This window comes from Lissotriton helveticus, chromosome 11 (genome assembly GCF_964261635.1).
Source record: "Lissotriton helveticus chromosome 11, aLisHel1.1, whole genome shotgun sequence".
NCBI lineage: Eukaryota > Metazoa > Chordata > Amphibia > Caudata > Salamandridae > Lissotriton > Lissotriton helveticus.
This window is the reverse complement of record NC_136072.1, coordinates 584,140,937-584,164,694: the sequence shown is the minus strand read 5'-3', so window position 1 is coordinate 584,164,694 and position 23,758 is coordinate 584,140,937. Positions and strand designations below refer to the sequence as shown.

Genomic DNA, 23,758 nt, shown 5'->3' with positions numbered 1-23,758 from the left:
AATTGAGTTTTCAGTTGCTTTCTAAAGCTAGACAGGTTGTCATCCAGTCTAAGACTGACAGGCAGAGAGTTCCACAGCTCGGTAGCAAGGTAGGCAAAGGACGAGCCGCCACTTCTGGCCCTCCTAACTCTTGGAACGGCGAGAAGACGAAGCCTGGCAGACCTAAGATCTCTGTTTGCCTTGTAGGGTTTGATAAGATGATGAAGAATCTGTGGGCCAGATCTAAATTGTTTATTTAAGGGGGATGGCTACTGTTGGGAAGCCTGATTCGGGTAGCCATGTGCTTAATAAATGTTGCTAGTAATAATAGTTAGCTGAGCATAGTTCCTTTGCTGTTGTGACTCAACAGGAAGCACATGAATGCTGAACACGGATATGATCAGAGTTATATTATAAAGCAAGCATCACCTCTCTTGGGGGTGGGTATATAAAGTCACTTTTACTGAAGGTCTGCTGAACGGCAAAGAGAGAATTGGTAGACACAGAGGGTTTTTGCGGAACATGTGAGCTGTAGTCAGAGACCAAGCTGGAAATATCAACCGCCATATAGAAGCCTAAATTCAGCTGTAATGTTATTCTCTACACACAGTGGACCAAAGTGCACCCAAAGAAGCCATGTATGAGAAAAGCATGCATCATTACATGATGAAGCTTTGGATTTTTAATTAGACCTGTGAGAAATTTGCCTGGGAAATTCATGTGCCCTTTGAACAAAAGGTATACCCTCGCGTTTAGTTTTCATGCGAGATACTGCTAAATTTCGTTTAGTAAAATTTCGCATAATTTATTAAATTTCAGAAAATTTTGCACAGGCCTAATTAAACATTTTTTTGTCACTTTACAGGGAAGGCGAAGCTTGCTGTCAATGAGTTCCCCTTAAGTCCCTGAATGGCTTGTCCAACTATTTGCAAGGGTGACAGCCAATTCTCATAAAGATGGATACACACAAGAGGCATCTAGCGGAACTATGCCGGAATGATCAGCTTCAGCAGGATGCTAATGCTGAAACTCTTTTTTGCCAGCCAACCTGGGGACATACCTACTAGAAAATGTCGTATCACAGAGCTGCGCCAAACCTGGCAACGCCGCGCTCCAGCATTTTCAAAAAGCAGGAATGCGCTGTATTTACTGCAATACAGTGCGCCCCTTTGATTTCCCTAGCACTGGCGCTAAAATAAGGTGGCTAGCGCCAATGCAGGCACCCTTGCACCATATGCAAGGATGCCTGCGTTGCAGGGAATGATTGTTTATGTGCAGGAAGATGTCCCTTTCCGCACATAAACAATCCATAATGACGATTTGTTACTTCTATATGTGCTGTATTCTGCAGCACACATAGAAGTAGCACATCGTATTGTTAAATGATTGTTGATGTGCAGGAAGGGGCACCTTCCTGCACATAAACAATCATTAATGGATTTTTCTTCTTTCTATGTCTGCTGCAGAATGCAGAAAGTAAAAACGAGGAGAAATAAAAGAGTTTCTCTTCGTATGCCATTCTAACGCCCGCTCTTACATGGCATTAGTTTTTTGCACTGCCACAGCTTTTCACCTCCTTGTAAATTTGGGCAAGTGTCAAAAAGCAATGGGTCTTGTGGTGGAACGCCCACAGCAACACCCTTTGCACCCCCTTTGTCATAAGGACTGCTGCGGAAAGGGACTTATTTACAATGGAGCTTTAGAGCCATGCTATGTGGCTTAGCGCCACCTTGTAAATATTGAAAATGGTGCTACACCAACGGAGCGTCAAAAAAAGTGATGCTCCTATGGTGATAGGGTCTTGTAAATAGGAATGATGGTTTCGCTCCTGACCATCTCCCTTTCTGGGATGAAAGTTGTGAAAGGGGAAGATTATTCTTTTGTTCTCTTCATATATGATTCAGACTTACACTCTGCAGGTTGCCTGGTTCCATATCCTGAAGTACAAATCCCTGCTTCTAAATTTGAACGAAGCCCATTTCTAGTACAATTCCCTGAAAAAAGACTCCCGTTTGTAACGAATTTAGTGGTGGAAAGGATGGGGGGTGGTAATGCTCCAACTCTCCAAGCGTTCGTAAAGAGCAGTGTTTCGATTGTTTTGAAAAAAATAAACAGATGTCTGGGTCCAATGTTTTCTTAGGGGTGCCGAGGGTATTGCTGAATCCTGGGGGTGCCAAATGCCAAAGCTGTTTAATCTTTATTCCTCCTCATCCCACTTTCTTGGAGCATCCTACATTTCCTGTCTCTTTGACACACTCTTGCAAGTTCTTTGCCATCCCCTTTTCTCCCATGTTCACGGTTTTCCTATCCTTCTGTACCACCTTCGTCTCTTTTTTTCTGCCTCTGTCTTGCTCTGAGTCAAAAGCCTGATAATAAAAAATAAGTCATGGCCCCCAAAAATGAGTGCTGCTGTCGACCGCGCGCAAACACCGTCACAAATTAACCACTGGACTAGGATTTGAATTAACAGTCCGACTCAGCCCTGGATGAGCTTCATTGTCCTGCTGCAGCCCACACTACCTCAGAAGTTGCCGGAGTGGGGAGCACTGCTATATAAGTTAAGGTAGGGGGAAACGTCATACCTGTGGTATGTCTGGAACATATAAGAGGTGCCAATTAAGGCTGGAGACTACCAAAAATACAATATGATCAAACTACAGACCTAAAAGTCCTCTGAATCCCGTAGCATAGCAAGGCAGGTACGATGGGTCTCCATGTACATGCTGGATAGCAAACGGCAGCCACAATTTGGATGCTATGGGTCCCCAACAGCCTTGGCCCTGGTGTCACTGCACCTGATGCACTATTGGTAGCTACGCACCTACTTAAATCATGTGAACACCAATAAACGAGAAAATGGAAAAGGTATGATAAACATACTGTACCATTTGCATTTTATGTTTGTTTACGTGGGTTATGTATTCAGCGAAAAACACCAAAGTTTATTGGCACTGTTAGTAACCAGGGCAAGCACCCATTTATATGCAAGAAACAGCTACAATGGGAATAGTCACGTTTTAAGGAGGGGGTGGATATCTGGGAGAATAGCCCCAGCTTTTATTTCTGATGGAAAAAGAGAATTCCAGCTCTTCCCTTCTGCCACGTGTACGCTTGTGCTGCCTACTCTTCTCCACCGTCTATTTCTCAGGTGAGACAGGGCATTGTAAATTCTGCCCTTGTATTTACTGCAAAAGCCCACTTTAATAGACCAGACCCTCAGCAGACCCCTTAGAGATTTCCCCTATACCTCAGTAATACAATATTTGTTTCAGCAAGCATGGGGTGGTTCCTAAATGATTAAATCTGTTGTAGCCCTTGAGTTGCCTGTGGACCCTGTCAAAGCGCTTAGAGACCCCTGGGTTATAGTGCGCTATATAAATCAAACAAATAAATAAATAAATAAATAAAATAAACATTCCAATTCTTTAACCTCCCCTAACATCCCCCTAAACATTCACCCACACACAACCTTATTTCATTTATTTCTCTAACCTCATCCTCAAAGCCTCTGTCATACTTCTCCTGCTTTAAACCTTAATCACCCTGCAGTCGCTCCAAACCTCAACCGGGCTAGAATCATATGCTCTTCATGGAGCCCAGCGAACAATTCTTGCTCATGGCCATTGCCACCCAGGAAAACCCCGATAACGCGTTCCTGCCCCGCTGCCGACAAAACGTCAGTCTATGAACCACATAACCTCTCACCACTTCCTTAGCGATGGCCAACATTAGCTCCAACAAGTAGCATTTGTTTCCGAGAAATGACAGGTGCAGCCCATCCTGTTGAAACAGGGTAGGGTCCTCCTGTACAATCTTCAAATGTTTCAGAGCCGTGATTACTTGTTTTCAGAACAGAAATATAAAACTTTATAAATAAATAAATGAATAAAAAAATACCCCTTTCCCCTATCAACATTATGGAACCCATTATGAGTGGGTGCATGAGTGTCTTAGTGGGTGTCTCAGTTGGTCTGTGAGTAGGTGTAAGATAGCATGAGTGGGTTTGCGAGTGCCTCCATGAGTGTTTGAGTCAATCTGTGAGTGAGTGCATGAGTGCCGAAGCGGGTCTGTGAGTGGGGTTGTGAGTCTCTGAGTGGGTCTGTGAGTGGGTGTATGTCTTAGTGGGTGCATGAGTGTCTGCATGGGTTCTGTGAGTGGGTGTCAAAGTGTCTGAGTGCTCTTTGATCTGCCCTTTTCTGCTTTGTTTTGCCTTTTTCTGCTTGTTTTTCTGTCCTCTGTTTTGCCCTCTTCTGTTCTGTTTTGCCTTTCCTGCTTGTTTTTCTCCCCTCTGTTTTGCTTTTTGTGCAAATTTTTCTACTTTCTGTTTTGCCTTTTCTGCTCATTTTCCGCCTTCTGTTTTGCCTTTAGTTTTTAGGTCTCGCCTGTCGATGCGCATGCGCATCGAGCAAGCGAGACTATAGGGGCTCATCTACACTTTATCTAACTTGCAAGGAATCGTGGCGATTCCTTGCAGTGCCCGTGACTTTTAAGCTCAATGCGCATGTGCATTGAGCTTAAAAGCGCGTGCACAGCCGCCCGCATTCCTCCGACACCTTTGAAGTGAAGCTTAGCTTCACTTCAAAGGCCCGGTTCTTCACACCCACATGCCGCTCTGCCCTGCTCCGCCCCCTCCCCTGAGTCATCCTGCCTGCGTGTCGCATTTCTCCTCCCCCCTCCCCCCTCCCCTCTCTTCCCTCCGTCTTGTTAAATCCATTTCTCCATTCCACTAACATTCTTTCCAGACACTTCTCTTCACAACCGCCCAACTTCAACGCCCGTCTCCTCACTCTATTCTTTTTACAACCAGTTTACTCCCCGTTTCTCCACTACCTCTTTGCTGCTCTCCCTCTCACTTATCTTCGTTTCTCTTCTCTCTCCCTCCTCTTGTTGTCTGTGCGTCTCTGTTTACCCGCTTGTGTGCCGCTCTTACCTGTGTGTATCTCTGTCTGTTGTTACTTGTTTTATGTCCTTTGCTCTTTCGGTCTCCGGCAGGCCCCCTCACCCCCACCCTTGCACTCCTTCCCCAAAGCACGATATGACTAATAAAAATGAGTCTTCCCAACCCTCCTCTTCTCTCAGCCCTACTACTGCTCCTTCAAAAACGTGTGCTTTTTTCTTGTAACGTTTTGATGTTTCCGAACATCGGCATACTTTCCTAAGAACTCACATGGCAACGCGGAGACCCACCCACTATGCCTGGCAGTGGGGGTTGGGGTTATTGCTCTTCAGACTAATGATAAACACACTTCCAATTGAAAAAAAGTCTCAGCTCATCCACTGCCCTGTTGTAAAATTTAAATTCTGTGGCTTTATACTCACTGAGCAAAAACCCGTGTGCCGTCTTGTGTCCATAATAAACAAGCGCATTTCCCCGTCGCAGCAAAAAGGGTTCGATTGCAACGAAGGACAGACTGCTAATTTTAGGCTTGCACTCCGACTGTGTCCATATTTTTCTCTCATAGATATGATCACAATAAAGCGTCTCTATAAACATTTATTTCTGTATTTAAGGGATATAAGATTTTGCCTTTCTGCCCGTCTTAATTTGCTGCTCCCCATGGTCACTGTTTGCGTGGAAGTCCCCAGTCACTGTTCCTTCACGAGACCGTCCTCTGGGGCACAGATGGCTCCCTCCGAACTCCAGACACAAAGGGCAGACGGCACTCCTAGAGCAGAACGGGGCGAGGGTCAATTTTGTTGGTGCTTTGGGATGTTTAAAAAATAAAGAAAACAGTAAACCAGTAGAAGGGTAGATGTGAAAGAAGGAGAGGTGAGGAGTGTTAAAAGCACTCTGTGCCGCTGCATTTCTACGTAGGGCTCTGCCTTCGCAGAAGTTTTCATGGCTCTCGTGGACACCCTTGGTGTGTGTGTGTTTCCTGCCCTTTCCTGTGACCCTGTTGCTTTTCTGTTGAAGTGTTTTCTGGGGGCCTACTGGGGGAAGGAGTGGGATGTGTCAGCCTTCCTGCACCCAGCACACTACTCGCACTAACTATCACACTCTCACAGACTCTCCCTCTCTCACACTCTCACAAACTCTCACTCTCACTGACTCACTCACACTAACTCTCTCTCACACTGACTCTCACTCACACTGACTCTCACTCACACTGACTCTCACTCCCACTGATTCTCTCACTATCATGACAGACTCTCCCATTCTCTCACTCACTCACTGTCACTACCAGACTCTCACTGACTGACTCTCCCATTCACTAACTCACTCATTCACTGTCCAGACTCTCACTGACCGACTCACCCACTCTCTCTCACTCACTAACTAACTGACTCACTCACTGACTGACTCGCCCACTGACTGACTCGCCCACTCATTCTCACTCACTGACTCACTCACTCTCAACACATATTGCAGTACAAATGCAATAGGTGTCACATTTGCGAAAGTTATGACTATTGGCATTGTCATACACAATGCCAATAACTCAAACTTTAATGCTGCGAGACCTATTGCATTGTAAATGCTTGTTGTTTTTCTGCCCTTTGTTTTGTCTTCTCTGCTCATTTTTCTGCCTTTTGTTTCCTCACTTAAAAGACCTGGGGAACACCACCTCCTCTGGGCTTTACTGATATTAAGGAGGGGATCATGGGGACCCTCTCTATTTAGCTTCAACAACCCCTGGACCTCCCCGGGGCTTTGATTCTACCAAAGGAGGAAGGTAAAGGGGGCCATAGCGCGGGCTTTGTAATGTCCCTGGGACCACTACATCCCCAGGGCTACATTAAAAATTATGTGGGGGCGGCACGGACCCCCCGGCCCCAATGACCACCACTTTTCCTGGGCCAAATAGTTTCTACAAAGTGGGGGGGCATGTAGCCCCCCTCTCCGGGCCAATTTCAGCTCCGGGAACCCATCCCCAGTGGCCAGACCTTAATTCAATGTTGGGAGGAGGGCCGTACTGCCCCCTCCCCAATCCGATTTTGGCCCAGGGACCCCATCTCACAGGGCCTGGCCACAAACAAATGGGGGAGGGTCCATGCTGCCCCCCCCCCTCCCATGGCTGATTTTGGCCCTGTGGACCCCATCTTCTGGGGTCCAGCCTCTTCACTTTGGGTACCCTGGAGCCCACCTAAGGCACCCAGTCACTACCACTGGGGTCCGCGGGGAGAGCCTTAAGGCCCTATGGTCCCTGCTGGCTCCCCTCCTCCTGTGGGAGCCAGTATTGCTCTCACAGACAGGGAGCTGTTAGGCATGTAGTTCCCTGTCTGTGAGAGCAATCCTTTTGCTTGTTTCCTTGCCCGATAGACAGTGGGCAGGAAAACAGACGAACACCCCGCTCTTAGCAAGCAGGGGCAGTTTCACAGCTCTTCTTGCTGAGAGCGGAGTTAATGTTTGCTCTGATTTGACTGGAACTGTCAAAACTCCCTCCAAGTCAGAGCAAACGCTATGTCCTGGGGGTGGCCACCCCAGGACATAGCAAGAGCACCCGAAGACATAGCAACAGCCGGCCCAGGGGGTGTTGCCGGTCGCCAGGGCCATGTATGGCATCAGGAGGCGTTCCCGCCACCCCCTCCTTCTCTGAGCATGAGCCAGCCCTGGGGAGGTGGTGGTGTCCAGGCCTGCATATGGCCCGGGAGGGGGGGCCAACCGGCACCCCTCCCAGTATTATTGATTATTTAGGCCCATGGATGGGGGTAGTACCTGGGGGCCCATAGAGTCTGTGCGGCCCCTGCCAATTTATTGTTTCGGTCAGGGGCTTCTTTCAAGCCCAGGAGGGGGTCTGTGCGGCCCCTCCATGATTTAAAACAAAGCCCAGGGAGGTGGTAGTCCCCGGGGCTCAATGAGCCTTAAAAGGGGGGCCCTGTGCGCCCCCCTCCATTAAAAAAAAATCCCCCAGGAATTGGCCCACCGGGGGGGCATTTTTAAAACAGCCTGCAGTTTGTTTTTGAAAAAATGTCTGCTGTAAATTTACAATTTTTGCAAATTTGCAGCAACATTAAAAAAATGCTTCTGGGACCCCAAGACCAAAGCTTGGGGGTCAGGGTATTCCTACCCAGACAGCTTTTATTTTTTTCACGTTTTTTGAGGGGGGGTGGGAGGGGGCTCAGCTAAAGCCAAGTCTCAAAAGGGCTGCTAACACTTCCTAGCTGAAGTGTTGGCAGCCAATCGGAGTTCTGCAGGTCTCTGCATGAGCTTGTTATTATTTGCGAATTAGGCGCGACCGTAGACTTGAACAAAACCTGTTGTATAAAAAGACACCCAGGGCAAGAAAGAGCGAAACATCTCAAAGAGTAAACAAGAAACTGAACAACCCACAGGCAACAGCCTGTCAACAAAACTCTTCCTTCAAACCTTAATCCTAGCAGCGACAAAACGTCTTGATGCATAGGTAAAAGCCTGAAGGTTGAACAAAATCAATGGTCTCATCCACAGATTCCATGACAAATAATCGATACGTTTTAATTCACCCTGCCATTTTTAGCTACATCCCCTAAATTAGAAAACTTCAAAATTGGAAGCAGCCAATCCTGAAATGGTCCTACTATCTTTCTTTCCTTCAGTTTTGTCATACAACTTTTTCCTAACAACCTGATGATTGATTTCAAAAGACTTAATACTCTCTGCCCACCTATTTACCCTTGGACCCTGGTAAAACAAACAAATGCCATCTCTAAAACCACATTCCAGCATCATCATAAAGCCAGACCCTTACATAACACATCAGTCTTAAATGGCCAAAGTCCCCTTACCAGACACTTTATGTTGCCTGCAGCCTTTTCTTGGTGGACCCGGAAGTGCATTCATCACATTTTTTAAAGCATTGCACCACAGGGTCTTCTGCCTGCAGCTTGACACAACTTCATCTTTTAAAGTATCAGCATACTCTGTTCTGTGATAGCTCACTTCTCCTGGTATCTCCCACCCCAAAGTGGGTGGGCCTCCAAAGAAGGGATTATATTGAATAAGCAGTCCACTAGTCGCTAGAACTGAAGGAACCAGCCTAGTCGGCATCATCCATTGAAACCATAGTTCACTATCTACCTTCTTCCCCCTCCCCTACTTACTGCTTTAATGGATTTGCCACCATCCTAGTGTGGAACGTTTCATTGTTACACAACCCTGCAATGCCCCTATAATCAAGCTGGTTTTGTTTGCAAAAAAGGCTGATGTATATCATCTTCTAGACAACTATCAGTCTTTAAATGCCTCCTCACATTTCTACTTTCCTCAGTAGCTTTTATCATATAAGCAACAGCCTCTTTGCACCCTATGTTCTCACTACTAACTTCTGTCTTTTTCTTGTCCTCCCGCAACAGCTCTTTCTTTCACAATATGTAACTCCACACGTTTCTCCTCAGTGTTGGTCATCAATTCACCTCCTATGACCACCGAAACCAAGTTTGTCATGCCCATCACCACTACCCCAAGGTCCCCAACACTTTTTCGTGCCTGATCTAATGTCGTCTGAATTACCCTTTTGCTCTCTCTCTGGTTTTATCACCATCTTAGCTCTTTTGTTTCCCCAGAGGAATAATCTTGTTTTCAATGTGTCACCTGCAATGCACCAACTTCACATACACCGTTAGCTGCCCTCCCCACCTTTGCGTCCCATCGGACCACTCCACTCCACCACACTGAATGCATCATCCCTTTCCAACCTTCCTCCAACAATTTCACCTTCCCCCAGGTCATTGTCATCTTCATCACATTCTAACTTCTCTTCACATTCCCGTCATCACCATGACACACTAGATACACACAAACCAGTACTGGTACTGGGTTCTTCTACATCCCCAACACCACTGTTATCCATTTATAAGCTCCTCTTCACTGCTCCGGTCCCTCCCTGTCTTCAGGCTAGTGTCCACAAGCCACTGTGTCACTGGAATCAACAATGCCACTGCCATCAGGTGCCAAACCTGGTGGGTTTGTCTTACTAGGAGGCCCCAGAAGCCACCTGGGCTATCCGATTTGACCCCCCCTTTGTCCTCACCATAATCTCAACCCACAACCACTTTTTGTTCCTATAAACACTATTTCCAATTTACCTAATGTGGCATTATTATCCCTCTCCGCCATACCTACCACTCTGGGAAGATTTAACTGCAGTTCTTCTCCACCTCCACTGAGATCTTGCTGCCCTAACTCAGGTTGCTTTATAACCCTTTGGCAGTTGCTCCTCCAGCTCTTTGAGACTGTCTGGCCACTCCCTGCTTATTTCCCAATCTCTCCTCTCCTTAATCCCAGGGATAAGCAGCTCCAGTGCTCTCCAAGGCACTGCCTCTTCTTGTTTGGGCTCTGAATCAAGCTGATTACAATAGGCCTTTTAGCTGAGTTCCACCATCTTAAACACTGCCAACGATCTTTCTTCTAAAACGCATACTATGCACATGGCCCTTGGTGGTGCACCTACCCCTTCCCAACATGGCCTGTCACATGCCCTTAAGTGTACATAGCTGTGACACAACCTGAAGCTCTGATGGCCCCACCTCCTCTGACCCTGCCCCGTGAGCCAGATCTACACTGCCACAAATGCCTCTGGGGGCCACCTGTAACCACTGGTAATTATGACAATACAGCATACCCAAGTACATTTCTGGTCCCCTGCCATCTTGACTCGCCCCTCTCACCCCCAGAATTGTGAGTCTGTGATCATTCCAACACTTTCCTAGCCTTTCTAGAAATACCCTTACTCCTTCCCTGTGACAGTGATCAATATATCACCACCGCAGAAACCCTACTAGACAACTCTCTTCTGGGCCTCCTGATACCCATCGACAGCTCTTCATGAACACCTCGCTTGAGGAGGTCCTCTCTACTCTCTTCATGCGAATCCCTAAGCATTTTGACTACCCAATAAGCCCCCTGGATAACTGCCCCTAAAGGGAAACCTTAAATCAAAGAGAATGATTATAATGATCCAACAACCCTTATAGGCCCTCTGAAAAATGACCAGAACAGCAATCTATTGCTACCTGAACTGCCAGCTAGCATAGCGAACTTCTGAAGAGGGCGTTCAACCCCTTGCACCCTACTAACACACATACAACTTCTCCCCTGCCCAAATCTAAACAGTCAAACCCAATAGGACTAAATGGACTGCACCACTAGCTCAAACTGCCCAGGGGGATACAGACTCATGGCTTTACTCCCCCAGACAAACATGGGTATTCATAGTTTAAATTGTGTGAAGGATCTCTGGCACCAAGGCATCCTGGGACTGAAGTCAGGTCTCTTGGGCTACAGTAAAAGTCATCCATGACCTTCAGGAAGGGCCCTGCAACACCCTCATACATCCTTCTATCATACTAAGCTATCCATTGGCTTTTTGGGAGACTTTTGCACTCGTCCTGTTCTGAAGAATTTTGTTTTGCTGAGAACATTGGGCTTCTAACTAGTCCTGACATATTTATGCTTTTCAGGAATGAAGTTTGACAGCAGATGCAGTGGGACCAAAAACCTGGCAGCTGAGGTGGTAGACTTCTTGAACATCCTGGTGCACGCGGAGGATCCCGGAGGGGGCTTCAGTGAGGGGCAATCCTTCCAGCAAGGTGCGAGGAGTCCGAGGAGTTCTGTGAGAATCGTGCTTTCCATTCAAGTACAAGGTGGCAAATGAGGGTTCTATAGTGTATGCAGCTTCATGAGTGATATGGGCATAGGGTGCAGGCATTTGGTGAGGAACACAGCTTCCGCCGTAGTGTAGAGAGAGAGCAGGTTCCACCTCGGTTTCAGCAGGTTCGACTAAGCTGTGAGGAGTGTATCTTCAAACATGGATGCATTTAATTATACTAGGAACAGAGCAAATTATGCTATAAAGTGAAGAAGCACCATACTGAAAGGTATGAGGTGCAAGAAGGCACAGGCATTCTCTGAGGGACATCTACCAGCACATTGGGGGCCGGCCCAGGCATTAAGAGTGAAAGAAAAAATGTGTTCGAGGCATGTGGGCTGCTGAATTCATATCTTTGCATAGATCGCCGCCTAGTGTTGGGTCCGGATGATTGCACTTTGTTGTCTTGGAAAAGTCTTCGAAGTATCACGAGATAGGTGACTCCTCCCTTGGACTACAGTGTGCATGGGCATCCACTCCATCCTTAGATTGTTTTTTTCCGCCATTGGGTTCGGATGTTATTTTCCTACACTCCAGCTCGGAATCGAAACTAACTACTCTCTAAGGCCAAAAGGCCTTCAAACTCGACGGTATTGTTTTTGCTCGGTACCCCTCGACTCCATCCAGCTTTTATCTCGATCCGGTCGTCGACGCGGGCCGTTGGGCTTTATCGACGCCACGTGCGACTTCCGTCGATGGAAAGGAGCCCATTTAAAAGGTGCCCACAATGCCACTCAAAGTTCCCACATACTGACAAACACACAGTATGCAACAAGTGTTTGTCACCTGAACACAAAGAAGAAGATTGCCCGGCGTGTGCCCAATTTCGATCCAAGAAAACTATCCGGAATCGAACGGGCTGCCAGGCGAGAGATGCAGAAGTCGGCACTGGAACCGGAGAATATCTTCGAGGACGACCAAGAGCTTCCCGAAGCCCCCGACTCCGATCTCAAGATCGTCAGCGCTGAGGACCAATCGGACTCCGATGACCAGATCACACCGGGGCAAAAAACTGTGAGTACCCAGCCCCCCACTCCACTCAGCCCAACAAAGAAGGCTCCGGTCGAAGCATCGCCGAAAGGCCTTAGCCAAGATCGAGACATTCCTTCGGAGACCCCACCTCTCGGCTCGGCTCCGAAGCACAAACAAACGCCTTCAGGTAGCCCAGGCCCGAAAAAATTCATCGAGCAAAAAGAGTTCTCCAGCCAAAGGTCATCGAACCAAAAAAACTGGTAGACCCCAAGGGCGCACAACCAAAAGAGGTGTTCCGACCGAAGATCATCGACCCAAAAAGTAAGGTCGTCGATCCAAATGGTGTACAGCCTAAGAAAGCTGTCGACGCCGAAAAACCATCGGCACAGAAACCCTCGGCACCGAAGAGCGTCCAGCCGCAAAAACACTCGGCACCAAAAGACTTGGCACCGAATACAATTGTCGAGCCCGAAAAGCCATCGGAACCAAAGACATCGGAACCAAAGAAAATCGTCCAACCGAAAAAGGTCGTCGATCCAACTGATACAGACGAACCAAAAAAGGCTGCCGAACACGAAAAAAAGATAATCGACCCAAAGAAACACCAGGCTTCGGACAAAAAACGTACCGATCCAAAACCAGTCGCCGAGCCTAAAAAGGCCGCCGAACCAAAGAAAGACTCTAAAGCCAAAGAAAGCGTCGAACCGAGAAAGGTTACCGAACCTAAAACCGCTGTCGAGCCCAAAGGAGCTGCTACACCAAAAAACTCCGAGCCACAGACTCCAAAAAAGGTTCATAACCCTAAACCCTCGACGCCAAAGCCACGGACTGTTGAGGAAGAACTATTCCACCCAGATCCAGTGTCTGAGGAGCAAGCTAAATTATATATCGATCCAGATACAGGACACGTGATAGTTTACCACCGAAAGAAGAGGCCTTTACCACAAGACACTCCTTCTCCAGTTCCTCCAAAGAAAAAAGACTTTCGCACATCTCCCTCAAGGCCTTTCACTCCTCCTCCTTTTCTGCCTGATATGCCTTTCTTTCCTTACTCTCCCACACACTCTGATGATAATGAGGGAGAGGACATGGGGTAAGATCCTCAATACAATTATGATGACACTGGGGATTCTGATCCACAAGATAACACATGGGATGACCAAAATGATCCTGACGAGCAACAGCCCATCCCAGATACTTCCCCATACCCAACAAAACCGTCACCTACAGACGGCACAATCCTGTTTAATCAGCTTATAGACAGGGCAGCTAAATATCACAAGGTAGATATGCACACTGACCCTATAGAGGAAGATTTTTTGTTCGACACCTTCCCCACTTCTGAGAAAAATGTTAGAACTCTTCCAATGCTTTAAGGGGTCCTCAAGCACGCGCCTGATATATTTAAAGATCCTGCTAGGGCGCGGGTGATCAATCCAAGAATAGATAAAAAATATAAGACAGCACCAGCAGACCCTACTTATATAAAACAACAATTGCCTTTAGATTCTTTAGTCACTGCAAATGCTCGTAAACCAGACAACAGGAGATGCTCCCCCTCCTGATAAAGAATCAAAAATTTTAGAAGCATCAGGGAAAAGAGTAGCTTCACAAGCTGCTAATTATTGGAGAATCGCTAATACACAAGCTCTATTAGCGAGATATGATAGAGCTCACTACGACCAGCTCGAGACTCTAATGCAACACCTACCAGAACCCGTTAAGGCGCAGGCCAACGACCTCATTCAGGAAGGCAAATTCATAACAAACGCCTCGATCAAATGTGCGCTAGACGCAGCCGATACTTCGGTCAGGTCTATCAACACCAGCGTACTACTGCACAGACACGCATGGTTACGCATATCTGGATTTAAGAACGAGGTGCAATCCACCATCCTCAATCAACCAGTAAACCAAGACTTTCTGTTTGGCCCTGCAGATGACACCATTTTAGATAAAATTAACAAGGACACTGAAACTGCCAAGTCAATGGGGGCGCTTCAGTTCCAACAACACGGGGGCTCCTTTCGTCGCTCCTCTTATGGAGGTGCAGGAAGGGGCAGCACATCGCAAAGCTCCTCCACCTTCAAGTCAAATACCCAGAGCACTTTTAACAAAGGCTCCAATAGAGGAGGTTACAGAGGAAACTATATTAAGGGCAGAGGACGTGGAGGCAATAGCACCAGAGCCTCCACTGCCACCAAACAGTGACTTCATCACACTCCCTCCAGACCACACAACACCGGTCGGAGGCAGAATCAATCAGTTCCTACCTGTCTGGAACGCAATTACCACAGACAGGTGGCTGAGACAAATTATCCAGTATGGTTATTGCCTGGAACTCACTTCTACACCACCCAACATACCACCCAAACACCGTCCTATGTCCAAAGAACACATAACACTGTTACAGCAAGAGGTCCAATCCATGCTACAAATGGGCGCCATAGAGCCAGTCCCTTTTCAACACCAAGGAACAGGAGTATATTCTCTATACTTCCTAATTCCCAAAAAGGACGGGTCGCTCAGACCCATTTTGGACCTCAGACCTCTGAACCAATACATACTATCAGAGCACTTCCATATGATAACCTTACAACAAGTTCTCCCACTGCTTCAACAGGGCGAATTCCTTGCCACATTAGACCTCAAAGACGCATAATTCCACATTCCTATACACCCAGCTCACAGGAAATATCTCAGGTTCACAATACAAGGGCAACACTACCAATTCAAGGTTCTCCCCTTTGGAGTAACTACAGCTCCAAGAGTGTTCACCAAGTGCCTAGCTGTAGTGGCAGCACACCTCAGGCGGCAACACATCCACGTGTTTCCCTATCTCGACGATTGGCTCATAAAAGCCAAGTCAGACACCCAATGTGCAAGGCATACGTCTCAAACCCTCCAGCTGCTGCACAGTCTGGGTTTCTCAATAAATTACCCAAAATCTCATCTGCAACCCTCCCACATACAACAATATCTGGGAGCTACAATAGATACATCAGTAGCAAAGGCATATCCCAATCCAGTCAGGATAGGCAACATGCAGACACTAATCCAAAGGTTTCAGCCACAACACTCCCTACCAGCTCGAGTGTTCATGCAACTCATAGGCATGATGGCCTCCTGCATATTCATTGTCCCCCATGCCAGACTTCAAATGTGTCCATTACAAGAATGCCTAGCAAGGCAGTGGAACCAGGCTCATGGACAACTAAAAGACCTAGTGTTGGTAGACAGTCGCGCATACAACTCTCTGCAGTGGTGGAATACACAAAACCTTTCCAAGGGGCGACTGTTCCAAGAGCCAGTTCCACAAGTAGTATTGACAGCGGATGCATCACTGACAGGATGGGGAGCCCACCTACAACAATACACAGTCCAGGGACTCTGGACAGCCAAGCAAAAGACACTGCATATCAACCACTTAAGTTGCTAGCAGTTTCTCTGGCACTGAAAGCGTTCCAAAAACACATAAACAACAAGGCGGTGTTGATCCGGACGGACAACATGACAGCCATGTATTACATCCAAAAACAGGGAGGGACTCACTCTCTACAGCTTTCTCACCTAGCGCAGAGCATATGGAGGTGGGCAATTCCAAAGAACATCTTTCTCCTAGCACAACACCTGCCAGGGAAAGACAATCAAATAGCAGATCACAGCCTACAGATACACAAATGGGAGATTCATCCTCAAGCTCTCCAACCATTCTTCCAAGAATGGGGGCATCCAGAAATAGATCTGTTTGCCACAAACGAAAACTCTAAATGCCAGTACTTTGCCGCCAGGTTCCCACATCCGTTGTTACAAGGCAATGCGCTATGGATGAACTGGTCAGGCAGATTTGCGAACGCTTTTCCACCAGCCCCACTGATTCCGCTAGTGGCACGCAAACTAAGTCAGCAGTCTCTGACACTGATCCTGGTTGCTCCAACATGGGCCAGACAACCATGGTACACAACATTCCTAGAACTCTCCGTGGTTCCACACCAAAGACTGCGTCTATCGCCACATCTCCTCACTCAGAACCATGGAGAAATCAGGCACCCAGATCCCAATCAACTGAACCTAGCGATCTGGCTCCTGAAGTTTTAGAATTTGGATATCTCAATCTGCCTCCTGATTGTATGAACATTATCAAAGAGGCAAGACGCCCAACCACTAGAGCATGCTACGCAGCCAAATCAATCCATTAGACGCTTCAATACAAAACATTATCTGTTACCTGTTGCATCTTCAAAGATGCAACCTAGCATACTCTTCAATAAGACTTCATCTTGCAGTTATTGCAGCTTACCTCCAAAACAGACAACACCTGTCTCTGTTCAGAGTTCCAGCAATCAAGGCTTTCATGGAAGAGCTTAAAAGGATAATCCCTCCCAAACATCCACCTTCACCGGTCTGGAACTTAAATATAGTACTTACCAGACTTATGGGACCTCCTTTTGAACCACTCCATTCATGTGAACTGCAATTTCTAACATGGAAGGTGGCTTTTTTAATTGCCATCACTTCACTCAGACTAGTAAGTGAGTTACAGGCTTTAACTTTTCAGGAACCTTACATGCAAATACATGCAAATAAGGTGGTACTACGTACTAACCCTAAATTCATGCCAAAAGTCATTTCCACTTTCCATATCAATCAGTCCATTGAACTGCCCGTTTTCTTCCAAAACCCGCAGTCAGTATCTGAAAGAGCCTTACACACACTAGATGTAAGAAGAGCTCTGTTATATTATATTGACAGAACTAAACCATTCAGAAAGACAAAACAACTGTTTGTTGCTTTCTCACCACAACATAAAGGTAACCCCATCTCTCAATCAGGAATAGCTAGATGGATAGTTAAATGCATCCAAATATGCTACCACAAAGCTAAACGCACTCTAACAGTACCCCCAAGAGCACCCTCCACGCGCAAAATGGGGGCATCAATGGCTTTCCTAGGAAACATTCCACTAGAAGACATCTGTAAGGCAGCCACATGGTCTACAATAAACACTTTCACCAAACACTATTGTGTAGATGTGCAAGCAAAGCAGCAAGCTGCTGTAGGCCAAGCTGTCCTCAAAACTCTTTTTCAAACTGCTGCAGCTGGGACAGGCGTCCACTGCTAGAGGAGGTACTGCTATACAGTCTATGAAAAGATATGAATTCAGCAGCCCACATGCCTCGAACGGAAAATGCTACTTACCAGTATGCATCTGTTCTTGGCATGTAGGGCTGCTGACATTCATATCGCCCACCCTCCTCCCCGGGGCCTGTTGCAGCTGCAGGGTTTTCTTTGCATGGCCATCTTTACTCTGCTATACTCCATCTTTGCCACAATGGCGAAAAACAATCTAAGGATGGAGTGGATGCCCATGCGCACTGTAGTCCAAGGGAGGAGTCACCTATCTCGTGATACTTCGAAGACTCTTCCAAGACAACAAAGTGCAATCATCCGGACCCAACACTAGGCGGCGATCTATGCAAAGATATGAATGTCAGCAGCCCTACATGCCAAGAACCAATGCATACTGGTAATATTAAATGACATGTTAAAGTTTAACAGTGTCACCCAACAACAGTTAAAATATGTCTTGCCTGGTACACCAAACACCCTTAAGAAGACACTGGGTACAGAGACTGAGTCTGGGTAGAGGTAGGCAGAGGAAGAGAGGTTTCAATAGAATAGATAGAGATCAAAAAGAGAGAACATTTACTTTGCTACTTTAGAAGGTGAGAGCACTGGGCACTCACCCATTTTGCCCTTGCTTTGGGAATGGACAGAGGTAAGAGTAGAGTTAGAATGCTGAGAGTCTAGGAGAAACAAAGAAAGTGCAGCAGAGCACAAGGAGCAATGGCAGAGGCTAGATGGAGCTGGGAAGGAAGAGGTAGATAACTGCTGGAAGCACTGCTGACACAACAATAAAACCTAGTGGCCAATCAGATTACTACATTGAATGTGGTGGTGGGCTTGAACAAGCAGACACTGGTGTACTAGTGATAACCTGTGTCCGTTCCCAGTATAGTATTGGCTAAAACTTTGATGGTTGCTGATACATGTAGGTGCTACTGTGATGAGTGCCTGCCAATAATATGGCTTTGACTAAAGTCGTGTTCCAGCCCTCTCACAGGTCGAGGGTGGGCCATGTCATTTTCATCTTTTAATACTAGTAGCCATAATTTTTGTTTTTCCAGTTCCCCATAATGTATAAGAATTTAAATTTGAGCCCACTTAGAGTTTCAGGCAAAGGCCCAATGACCTTACTCATGCAGTCTCTGGATCTCCTGTCTGTATTCTGCTGGCATGAGTTCAGCAGTGAAGCCCTGTGGCCCTCTCCATAACTTGAGTTTCTGCAGTGAGCAGATGCTGATGAAATAGTGACACACAGTGGCTAGAGACGGAATGTTATTTGCTGTAGTGCAGCAGCGACACTCACTGGACAGTCACAGTATGGTATTAGCTGAGGTATTGGAGGGAGTTTGCCAGAGAAGAGTCTGATTGTATGAAACGTTTGGAATCATGAGTAAATCTATTTTTAACAGTGTTTTTGAGTTTTGATTTGTTCGTATTGGTTGCTGCCCAGTCGTTCCTCCTCGTCTTCACTTCTAAATCCTTGTGCATCGAGGTCCGTTCCCTGAATAGTGTTATTACTTCATCTTTTCCCTACAGAGATCCTCTTGAGGACGGACAGTGACAGTACTGATGGACTCCTGAAGGAGCAACTGTGGACGTCCAGGGAGCCCCCTGGGGCCGTGTGGCACATCTTCCAAGCAGAGGACTCGGAGCAGATACGCAGGTTTCTCAAAAGGGTAAGAGTTGTTTTTTTTTTCAAATTGTTTTTAGGTCTCGCCTGAGCCAGCGCATACGCTCCTCTGGCGAGACATTTAGTAAGTGGGCTTTAAAAAGCAGACCACAGCTTTTTGTGTGGCCTAGAGCGTGCGGTTACGCACACAGTAACGCGCATTCCTCGCATCGCTAGCGGGCACCCTCACAGCGCACGATCAGGCGCCATCTGTCTTTCCTCTCGCTTGCTCTGCCAAGCGCGTGCTTCAACGCTCCTCCCACTCCCCCACCACAGAGCGTGTCTCGCGGCCGCACGTCTTTCTTGTTTTTTTCTTGTTTACATTTGCATTGAATCGACTCCCTACATGTAGTGGCCATCTCTGTCGGAAAAGATTTCATTTCTGTTTTACAAACATAAGGGCAGGCTTCTCATACAGCACAAGTGCTTCACAGCTGCTGTTTTATTTTCTGTTTGCACTGGTAGCACACCTGGGCGCTTTAAAGTCAGCTGCTCTCATGCTATGCCGTCCCGATTTGCTTTCAACCCTCCCCCACCTTCCGAGTGCAAATGAAGCATTTCTCTCCCCCCACCCTTTCCCTGTGCATCGAGTGAGACACCATTCACATTGTTTGTTTACATTTGCATTGAATCAACTCCTTACATGTAGTGGCCATCTCCGTCGGAAAAGTTTCATTTCTGTGTTACAAACATAAGGGCAGGCTTCTCATACAACACAAGTGCTTCACGGTTGCCGTTTTATTTTTTGTTTGCATTGGTAGTGCACCTTGGAGCTTTAAAGTCAGCTTCTCTCATGCTATGCCATCCCCATTTGCTTTCAGCCCTCCCCCACCTTCTGAGTGCAAATTAAGCATTTCTCTCCTCCCACCCTTTTCCTGTGCATCGAGTGAGACACCATCCACATTGTTTGTTTACATTTGCATTGAATCGACTGACTACATGTAGTGGTCATCTCCGTCGGAAAAGTTTCATTTCTGTGTTGCAAACATAAGGGCAGGCTTCTCATACAACACAAGTGCTTCACGGCAGCCGTTTTATTTTTTGTTTGCACTGGTAGCGTACCTTGGAGCTTTAAAGTTGGCTGCTCTCATGTTATGCCGTCCCGATTCGCTTTCAGCCCTCCCCCACCTTCCGAGTGCAAATGAAGCATTTCTCTCCCCCACTCTTTCCCTGTGCATCAAGTGAGACACCATCCACATTGTTATCTGGCAGGGGAACATTTAGGCCCTTTTCTACAGGTCACTGGCCTGCTGTTGAAGAACATCATGGGATCACGGAGGTAAGACTTTGGGCGAGAAAAAGACACAAATGGGAGAGGAGCAGTTATTATAGAAATTTTGAAAGGTAGAATTCCTGTCTTCGTTTGCTATTCGCTGCTCTTTCCTGTTTTGTCGCAACAAAAATCTTGCAAGCAATATTTTTAAAAAAAAGTTTTACTAAATGTTTTCATTAGCTACCACCACTTTGCACTTGCAAGATCTTGAGTAATTGCCTAGCCATCAGAAAACGTGAAAATCCTAATGCCTTCCACCACACTAAAACTTAACCACACCAGTATTTACTGACTTTACAAAGTTAAGCAGTGTACTTTATCCATCCCGTTAAACTTTCGGATGAATTAATGCCATGCTCTCTGAATGATACCCCACAGTAGTACCAGTTATTTTGCTTCTCTCTTTTTTCTCTCTTAACCCCTTCGCTGCTGGCCCGTTTCCGCCGCTGTGCGGTAAACAAACGAACAGGGCGGGCCGTGACGGACCCCAACCGTCATCAGCACACGAGCACCGCGGAGCGTGACGGCTGGGGTTCGTCACCAGCATGCAAGGGGTTAAGATACTCACTATCCTCTCTTTCTCTCCTTAACTGCTCGTCCATGGCTAGCCAGCTCGCTTCTCCTCCCTCTGATGCCCCCTTGCTGTCACAGCAACTGCACTGTGCTCCTGTGTCACAGTCGTCATCATGCTAACACAAACATACACCAGTTGTTTACAAACTGCATACGCAGAAACCCCAGTGCCAATAAACATAACATCAATACATTGTATTTACAAAGCAGTGCATTTTTAGTATCCTTCATTTTCTGTGTACATAAGCTTTCCCTTTACTGAATATGTGATAGGTGAGAAACAGTAATTTGTAAATTTTTGGACAACGGGTTTCAAAACAAACATTGGCATAGCAAATAGGTCTCGCCTTTGGGACCTCAGAAGTGTTTAGTTACCCAGCACAATATCCTTTGTGCAACAACTTCAAGTGTTGCATGGCTAAACACTTATAACATACAACGGCGAGACCTATTGGCTATGCCAATGCTTGTTATTATTATGTTAAAATATAGTAGACCAATACAGACATATTATACAAAGACATTTGTATAAATATAGAAAATATAGAAAATGCTTACCTCAGGGCAAAGCTTAGGTTCTGTACAAGGGCAGTCAGGTTAGATGTTTGCACAGAGTCAAGCGCCAAGACACCTTCAGGTATTTGTGTGCTTAATACATTTATTAACATAACATAACAGAGTCGGTCCTAATCTTCTGCCAAGCTGCCTTCTACATATGACCATTGACCAAAGAGGCTCGTCACCTGAAGAAGGAGTTACACATGCAACACGTACAATATTATTTAAAAAAAACAGAATGTTTCAAAGATGTTATTTAACATGTCATGAGTGTATGACGGGGGTGTAAGTTATAGTTAGTGCACTAAACTATAACTGGTGAACCTCAGTTTTTTTTTCATTTTTCAGACATTTGTTTTTATCTCATTTCAGCACCTAACTATAACGTTACTTTAAACTTTGTTTTTTTCCGTAAAGTTTAGCTTTTTTACCATAAGCTAAAGCTACGATCTTATTACCATTCCTATGTATAATAGTTTTTCAGTTTATGTGTGCGTGTGTGTCTTTATATATACGCACATATACATATGTATATATATTTTTATGTCAAAGCTTTCTCTTCCTCACCTTCTAAGAAAGCACAGCACTCGCAGGAGGAGGGTTCAGATTTTTTATTGCAACCCTCAGAGAACCTGGTTCTCTGAGGGTTGCAATAAAAAATCTGAACCCTCCTCCTGCGAGTGCTGTGCTTTCTTAGAAGGTGAGGAAGAGAAAGCTTTGATTAAAGCGGGGTGCCGCCCCCCGCACACAAGCACCCGTGTTCGAGTGCGCGACCTGGCGACACAAGGAAGCAATGATATATTTTTATGTGTATACATATGTATGTATAACTGGGATATATATATATATATATATATATATATATATATATATATATATATATATATATATATATATATATATGATAGATAAAAGATAGATAGGTAGGTAGATAGATAGACAGACAGACAGACAGACAGACAGACAGACAGACAGACAGACAGACAGACAGACAGATAGATAGATAGATAGATAGATAGATAGATAGATAGATAGATAGATAGATAGATAGATAGATAGATAGATAGATATATAGATAGAGATGGGTCAGAGTTTTTGTTTTGTTCAGGAAAAAAGGGGGGGTCCTCTTTTTCCCTTTTAACTTGGGAAACTTTGCTGTTTGTTACAGAAAATAACAGTAGAAATGAATTGCACAGTACATTTGGCATGAAACAAAAACGTTGTTAAAGGAAGACTCTTTAGTTCAGTAGTTTTTGAGAAATTGTCATTGCTAAAATGTGTCAGGTGGTCTTGACATGCTGAACAATAGAGCTATCTTGACCAATAACTCTTGATCTGTCCTGGATCCTGGGTAAAGCTGCACTTATGACAGGCTCTAAGCATCAGGTTATGTTCTGTCTGACCATGGTACCAGAAGTCAGGCTGTCAAGCCCTACCTCCCTGTGCTCCAGTTGTTCTCTTTCGCTCACAGCCAGTCAAAGGTAGCAGAGACGAGCACAGGGGCACGCACAGAACTGATGACAGGTAGCCCATTTCACTTGATGCAATCTCTTCTGTTCTCTGGCCCTGTGGTGTTAGATCACTAAAACGTTTAAATCTAAACACGCTCATGTATGTATTAACCAGGTTAAAAAGGCGGGTCACAGGCTTTAGGGAGCGATTGCGTGGATGGCATGACACTGTTCCTATGCATTATTCATCTATTATTCTTGCATAAACACCACAGGTGTTTCAACGTCCATTCTAGAGCATCATATTGAATATAAGCGAGGTATTACTTAAATAAACTATGTTGCATGTACCTAACTGCTTTATTATTTTAACTATGAAAGTGCTACAACTCAAGAATTGAAATGTCACACATAAGAACACTGCACACTAGGAAAATCACACATAAACAACCTAAAACCTGGCAATTAACTCCAGTTTTAAAACCGTAACAGGAACAATTATACTCTCACCTCTCCCTACCACCTTCAGTTGTAGCCATAGCTGATGCTCCTCAACAACACCTTCTCACTGCCTAAAAATTAAGTGACA

The 23,758-nt window shown here is 45.9% G+C and overlaps 1 protein-coding gene across 2 annotated transcripts in view; it reads left to right on the top strand.

Annotated features, from left to right (window-relative positions):
• HR (HR lysine demethylase and nuclear receptor corepressor) overlaps positions 1–23,758 on the top strand; it is a 418,401-nt gene that overhangs the window by 305,538 nt on the left and 89,105 nt on the right. For both annotated transcript variants that reach the window (XM_078666365.1, XM_078666366.1), the window contains 2 exons: positions 11,359–11,487; positions 19,182–19,321. In XM_078666365.1, the coding sequence (XP_078522491.1) occupies positions 11,359–11,487; positions 19,182–19,321 (269 nt within the window). The remainder of the gene's footprint in view (positions 1–11,358; positions 11,488–19,181; positions 19,322–23,758) is intronic.